The sequence below is a fragment of the Python bivittatus genome, unplaced genomic scaffold (genome assembly GCF_059951505.1).
Source record: "Python bivittatus isolate LINGU-HERP-01145 unplaced genomic scaffold, Pbiv_v1 ctg000980_np1212, whole genome shotgun sequence".
NCBI classification, from domain to species: domain Eukaryota; kingdom Metazoa; phylum Chordata; class Lepidosauria; order Squamata; family Pythonidae; genus Python; species Python bivittatus.
Window position 1 is genome coordinate 50,547,646 of NW_028277125.1, and position 7,794 is coordinate 50,555,439.

At 34.8% G+C, this 7,794-nt stretch overlaps 1 protein-coding gene across 3 annotated transcripts in view; it reads left to right on the plus strand.

The window, feature by feature from the left end:
• Nucleotides 1–5,415, plus strand: part of MXI1 (MAX interactor 1, dimerization protein) — a 75,755-nt gene extending 70,340 nt beyond the window's left edge. For 2 of the 3 annotated variants that reach the window (XM_007434662.4, XM_007434664.3), the window contains one exon: nucleotides 506–5,415. In XM_007434662.4, coding sequence (XP_007434724.1) covers nucleotides 506–669 — 164 coding nt within the window. In that variant the 3' untranslated portion in view covers nucleotides 670–5,415. The remainder of the gene's footprint in view (nucleotides 1–505) is intronic. The other variant, XM_007434663.4, reaches the window with a different exon arrangement.
• The last annotated feature ends 2,379 nt before the right edge of the window (nucleotides 5,416–7,794 follow it).

Sequence of the window (7,794 nt, forward strand, 5' to 3'; positions counted from 1 at the left end):
CCTTCCATAACTTCCTGTTATTTGTATTACTTCTTCAAATCCATAATGTAAATATGCAAAGAAGTTTTATTAGATGAACAGCACATCTATCTTGGTTTGTACCAATGCTCCTTAATATAGACTGAGAAATCTGTTCTTGGGGGAAGGAAGGAATGTATAGAATGTTGAATTAGTATCTATCACATCTATCAATTTAATCCAGGGCTCTGTTTCTAGATATAAATGTTGAGTGTCGAATTAGCAATAAAATTATAGCTGGATAGTAATACAACATTTGTGAAAATGAGTGCAATCCAATCTCTTGTAATTCTTTCAAAATTCTGATCAATATCACAATGCAGTTTTTCCCTTTTGCTCTTCCTTTTCTCAAAGATAGCATAGCACAACTTTACAGTAAAAACTCATGGTGTGGCTGGAATGATCCTGGATTCTTCAGTCAGGGATAGTCTTAAATAAACAGTGAACTTGCTTTGATACTAACTTGAGGTTCTTCTTTCTTTTCCAGAAGAAATTGAAGTGGATGTGGAAAGCACAGAGTTCTCCCATGGAGACGTGGATGATATCAGCACAACCAGTACAAGTGACATTGATGATCACAGCAGCTTGCAGAGCATTGGGAGTGATGAGGGTTACTCCAGCGCTAGTGTCAAGCTCTCCTTCACTTCCTAGAGCCTGGTGCTAGAGCAGAGCAACTGGTTTCTTTGGGGCAATTTCATATGGCAGAGCTCTTAAGATACAGTATTTTTCTTACCCAACCCACCCTTCAACAGCTAAGCTTGGACAGACACAACTTTAGAATAGCTCCATGGGTCCACAGAAGAGTGGGAACCTAGTAGGGGAGCCAACTAGCCTTTATTTAATCATAGTCCAAAATTTTTGACTTAGTGCTAAACCTTAGTTAATTTGAAATCCAGGATACCACTTCAGTTGCACATAGCTGGGCTGAGATTTTCCCATCAGCAATGGATAACTATACTGAGAGATTATTTGATTGGATGGGAAATTTGGCTGTTCAGGCTCTTGTTTTTTAATTGTCACAGTTGTTTTTTTTCACCCCTCATGTCCAAACTTAACTAACTTGTTATAAGACCCTTTGTGGTGCTAATAATAAATAATATAGAGTATGTCCAATATCTATGATAATCTAGCATATCTGGGATAGCTATATGTTGGTCCCAAATGATGGGATAAAGTAGCCAAGGTGATATAGTTCATTGGATGAACCACTTCCAATGCATTTGCACAATATTTGAAGTTTTTTTTAAAAAAGCTCCATTTTAGATTCCTTTGAATTCCATCAATGAATTTAATTTTTCATTTTTTTTTAATAGAACTAAAAAGTTAAATAGTTTTCCTGTAGCCTCACCAGCAGAAGTTAGTCCAGTCAGCATCTTCTATTAACTGGGTATCTCCAGCCATCTTTGATCATTATCATCTGACAAATGTAATAATAGTAAGATGCTCTGCTTAGGTGCTGCAAATCTGGAAGCATTTCCCATTCAGCTCAACTTTTCGCTGGACATGGTTTCAAGGCAAGAAACTTGGGCTGTATGATTTTACCACTAGATTATTGAGCTGTAGCAGGCCACCACAGGTGCAACTGCGCTCTGGATTCAGTGGCTGAGCTAGAATGATTCTCCTGATACAGAGGGTGAAAGACAGACCAGCCTGTAAAACAAGTGATGATGTGCAGAAAAGACAGTCTCCACTCTGAGCCACAATTACCTATTTTTTCTTTTGCAAATTATTTTGATAAACATTTGTAAAAGTTGTTTGGGTGAGATAACCTGTGACAATGTATTTTTAGATCTCCTAGGCGTGATCCTGCAAATCTCTTTTGTAATTAACACCAGTTGAAAGGGGCTTGTTTTTCTGCTGCCATGCACAAGAGGAACAGGGACTCTTCTTGGTTTTATGGCTCTTCCTTTTGGATTCCTGTTTGGATTCCCTTTGCAGACTTTGGCACCTGGATTCCTAATGTAGTCTTGGGTCCATAGCTAAGAAGCATCTCACTTAACAGTCTGCTAGGTTGATTCCAATTTCTCCTGAGCAGAAACTGTTGTCTTGCTGTTAAAAGGATAAGATTGTATACAATGTTTTTATCATTGTTTTTATTTTGAGCTTTCTAACCTGCACTTTGAGGTCTTCGCTTTTCTTTAAGCTTTTTAACCACAGAGATACTTATTACTGTTCCTTTACCAAGTTTAAACTTTACTCTTTATTTTCAGACTTCATTTATGACACTTATTTGAGGATTTTTTGGGGGTGGTGGTGGTAATTTGCCTGTCCCCCAATTACTAAGGGAAACATGAAAAGTAAAAAAAAAAAAAATGCTTTATAAAACTCATAACTTATTGCTGATTATAATTACTGGGTTGTTAATTTCAGTCCTGTAGATCTTTAATTTCATTGTTTAGATAGGACTGGGTGACAAAAATAAAAACAAGATAACCTCATTTAGCAGTACAGTGGAATTGTGTTTAAATGTTAGCATATGTTTCTGCTTAATAGTAGCACTTTAATACCATTAAACATTTCTGTATCTGAAACACATTTGTTCTGCCATGTTGGTCACTCATGAGACTTTAGAATACTCATGTTGTTTGTGCCTGGAACTTAAAAAAAAAAAAACTCCATTGGCCATGTGATTAGATACCCCCAAATAACTTCTCCTGTAGATCTTGTCTCAGTACTGTTATGTTGTGTGATTTAACCCCAATGTGTTAGGCATTCACCCCAGAGCTATTATTATATCGTACAATATAACATACCACTTTAGGACCTGTGTCATGTACTAGAGACATCATGCTGCCAGGTTTTATAGTGTATTCATAGCTGGGGTTTCAGTTCTTCTGTTTATTAAAATCTGGTTGCAGTTACACATCTCTCTCTCCTATGGAACTAAAACTCTGTAACACTGGTTTACTCCATATGGTAATCTCTCCCTCTAGTGGCTGAAATAGTAATTGTTAGTTTTAGTTAATGGGAATAAAGGTTTCAGTAAGAACTGTTTTTATAATTCTGAGGCCTATTAATATGGCTAATTAACCTGCATTGTGTCTTAGTGCAATTTGGTGGGATTGCCAGAACGGTCACTGAGAACTCAAATGAGCAAGATTACAGTGGCACTGTCAGTTCTGATCTGTGATTTCTTATTCCACCAAAATAAGTTTGTTTCTGTGAATTCAGTTGCAGAAACTTACTTTTGCTTACGTATTTTCTGTAAGCAAAAGGGCCTGAGTTCAAATTTTAGCACAGTCTTCACCAGCCCACTGGCTCTTAGTGTGCTTGAACTAGAAAGGCAGGGGCTGGCTGAAAGGTCTGATCTTCAGTCTCAATACAGGGGACAGGCAGGCACCTGATTGGAGAAGGCTAATGTAGTGGCTTGCACGACAAAGTAATTTCAGGGAGAAAGGGTGAAGAAACAACAGCCTTAAGCTAAAGTCTGGAAAGTTTGCCTCAAAGAATGGACAGCTTTAGTTAATATCATCTTAAATTAGGATCATATAATTCTGTACCAAATTCATTCCAAATACAGTATCAACTCTGGAGTCCTCATGCAAAATCATTTAATCATTCACCTCATGCCATATCCTTCTTTGATATGAGCATTTATCTTGGTAAATAAGAAACTATAATCAGGATAAATCTCTGTGGAGATAATACCGTTTTACAAGGTGGAAGAAAAGTGTTACATCTTTTATTGAGTAGGGTGTACTGCAGCCAACCTGTCATAACGTACTAGCCAGGACGTACTATATAATTTTCATAAATGTAAAACCATGTCCTTTGTTATTCTTTTACATTTGGGATGTTGTACTTATTTTTAATTCACAACCTTGTATTTTATTTTATTTTTCCCACCATTAAAAAAAAATGGATTCTGGTTTGGAATATAATCCTATGCAAGTTTACTTAGAAGTAAATCCCATTATGTTCCATGGGACTTACTCCCATTTGTATCTGCATCAAATTAAGCCTTAGATTTAGGTGTGAGGTTGTATACACTTTTGCATTTAAAATGCAGGGTAATTTTTTATATAATGGGATTGGTTGTATCAGCATCCAAGCAGGGCAGTCTGAGGCAAAACTATTTTTCTGCTTTGGAAAATCTCTTCTGAAGGTGGCATTAGCTTTGGAGAAAAAAATAAATGCTGCCAGCTCAAAATCATCTATGCATCTTGATGTTAGCCACCTCAAAAAGGCTAAATAAGAAATGCTATTCTCTTACATGTTAATTATGCTTTTATAATAAGCAGTTCAGACAACCATTCTAGTATGATCTGAAAAAGTCACATTCACTGATATATCATTCCAGATCTGTGTCCTTATCTGCTATTTGGCAATACTGATGTGTGTATAATGCTTAGAATGATTCTGTATTTTAATGAACAAAAACAGATGCAAGAGGGCATTTTTACCTATTATATACAAAAGGGAAACCAGGATTCCTATAAAATTATGAAATTCACTTATGGCAAGTAAAATTGTTATCCATATGGCTTCAGGCTGAGGTGTTTTGTATTTCCTAGCTCTACTAAGTGAAAATATCTGAGACTGAAACAGAATTTATATACTTTTTTTTTAATTTCAAAAAATGTATTGGATGCTTTTTATGGACCATTTGGGGGGAGAGTGTCCACATCATTTGTGTCAATTTATGTAAATGGTGTAATTTGCAGTAAAACTTCAATTTAATAGATAAATGATAGAGTCCAAATTAAAAGATTTGTCTGTTATGTCAGAAGTCAGTCAAAGGGAGGGTTTACTGTGTAATGCAAAGCTGTTGGGTACTTTTTCCTCCATGGTGTCTTGGATCAAACTAGTGGACTAAATTTAGCATAACCTTGATTTTTTTATTTTTACTTTTTTTTTTTGAAGTTTTGAATTCTAGGATATTGTAACTTGTTTTGCTAACAAGTTTACGTTATTTAAAAGTCCTAATTTTCAGAAGCTTGAAACCTGTCTTGGTTACTTTATCTTTTTCTCTTCAGTCTCCTTGTACAGAATTGCTAGGGAATTCAGTTATATCCAATTGGGCATATACCAAAAAAGTGGAAATAGGGATGAATACTTATCTAAAGTAAAAGAAGCAAAAGACAAGTAAGCAAGTAAAAGACAGCTTCAGAAAGCAGAAACATTTGGTGTATGTTAATCAAGTCAAGACTTTTTAGGAGTGTATTAAACAGGCTTAAATGGAAGCAATAGTTAAGTCACTTTTCAGTCATATCCATTCTATATTTTCTATCTCATTCTGTACATCAGTCTGTAAAGATAATATCCACTGGTATTCAAATTATGAAAAAAATAATTTGGAAGAGTTTATTTCCTTGTATACACTAGCTGATATTTCCTTACAAGAAAAGGAACACTTCAAAAAGATTTGTCAGCATTACTGGACTTTTTTTTTTTTTTGCAACTGTTTTACTAAGAAGAATCCTGATGGTATTATTTAGCTGATCAAACCAGAAAAATTGTAAAGGGCGCTTAGCATGTGCTAAGGGATTCTAAAGATCCCTTTAAAGTTGTGTACATCTTGTCAAAAATAGCAAAGACACAAATACAGTATACCGAAGTAGCTGTAGATAGTATCAGTTGGAAGTACCTCACTTCATTATGTAAACGCTTCCTTCTGCTTCAGATATTGCTAGTATCTTTGGTATTCTCCCCTGTCCTGCAATTACATGTAGTACAATACAATGTTTTTTTAAAAAAAATGTTCTATGAACTTAACACTGCAAACAGTAGATCTTGTCTGTGAAAGAAACAGGAATTTGTATCTCAGGGCCAGTTCACATTAGCACTGGACAAAGTAACTAAAAAAATTACAAACATGGTACACTGGTATTATATCAATTCTTTAAGATATAATAAGCCAATGGTTTTGCCTTTAGAAGCAATCAAAAATAATAATTACTGTGCTGTCCTATGCCAAAGGTCGAATTTAATAATAACTGAAGAAATAGTCTAAGCAGGATTTTCTAGTGGTTATCACTATGAGTCTGCGTGCACTGATCAGCTGTCTCACTTTGTACTGTCTATCTCTTTAGGATCTCTATAAATGTTGAAACAATAAAGCAAAGATCAACATAGTAAGACCCTATGATTGCAAGAACTTGAACATCATTAGCTCTAATCACTATATTCAAACTTTATTTCTAGCAGCAAAAGAAACTTGGAAGACCAAAAATAATGATCTCTATAAAATATAGTCATGAAGAATTAAATTATTAAACCCCCATGAAGGAATTTCATATTAGGCTACTTCCTAATACAGTACTTAAATACATATAGCAAACAAGTCAGGAAGATGAAAGCCAATTTATTGTATCCAACACTACCAATTTCAGCTAATTCATTAAGGGAGAATATACAAAGCTGCAACTGGCCATAATGAGGGGATATATGCAGGCAATTTTTTTCCCCTCCATAATGGCTTGCTGGCTGTTTTAAATTGCTATCAAGCTCCATTTGGAGTACGTTTCAAGTGAATGCAAGCTAGCATCTTGTATGTATAAAATGTTACCTATTACAATAAATATGTAATTCAAATAAATAGCAAGGTAGTTATTTTTACAGACCAAACTACTCTAATGACATTGCTGACAGTGCTTTTATTGAAATTAGCTGGTGCACACATTCTACACTTATTGAGTGACATGCTACGTGCGTTAACTTGTGTTTTAAAATCTCAATTGCTAGAAATTATTTTCCATGTATTTTTTTTCTCAACCACCACAACATGTAGATCTTGGATTTGTAAAGATTATTCTCACTAAACTGAAGTATATAAACCCTCTTTGCAATGTTCAAGTCTATCCATAGCAAAAGATCTAATTCTAGCATGACATCTTAGTTTGGAAATCCCAACATATTTTCTTTGTCCCTAGCAAAAAAAAGCTTTTGGTGTTTTGCTACTTAAAAGAAACAAGCTGATGAAACTGCAGTGTAACCTTTCTAGCATTTAAGTTTGCAGCTATTATATTATGATGTAAAATAAATACAATGCAGGACCTTAAATGATGACACTCATTTTATCTTCTATCACATTAGCCAGTATCTAATGCAAAAATTAGGGTTGTGCCACTATAGTTTTACACAAATATTTACGGGGAGAAGAAAAAAACATCGTTTCTTGGTTTTTACTAAATTATGGAATTCTTTTGCCATTTTTAAAGGGGGAAATCATGTACATAGTGCTGTGATTTTACATAGTACTATGATACTGCACTAATCTAAGAATACAATTCCAACCCTAAACAAACATATCCCCAACAAATATATTTTGACCACATATAAACTTCAGCGCAAGCTCACTTTTAAGGTGTCTTCTATCTCTCTTTGATTTCCTTTGAACTTGCCTGAACTATGGCAGAGTTATATATTGGCTCGGTAGCCAACTGCTACTTTTGATAATTTGGAAGCTACAAAACATCCCAACAAATCTCTGATATGCAGATTGACCAGTGCTAGTCTGTAAAACAATACTGAAATACTGATTGGAGCTCTATCTGTAATGGTACAGGGATGGTGCTGACAACATTGTTGCATTTTCATCACTGTAAACATAATTCTTTTGTTTGTGGCCATCTATATTAACTTGTTTAAATATATAAATAAATTTTATGACATTTTATTTCAAGTAAGTTTGTTATTTTTCTTATTTCTAGTATCACCAATGTTAATGGAAGTTCCCAAAATACAATCAACACCTTAACCCCAGTGATTGCGTGCTTTGAGAATTACAACCCTGCATTTCACATGGGTGCAGTAGCATCTGTGCTGGACACTCTT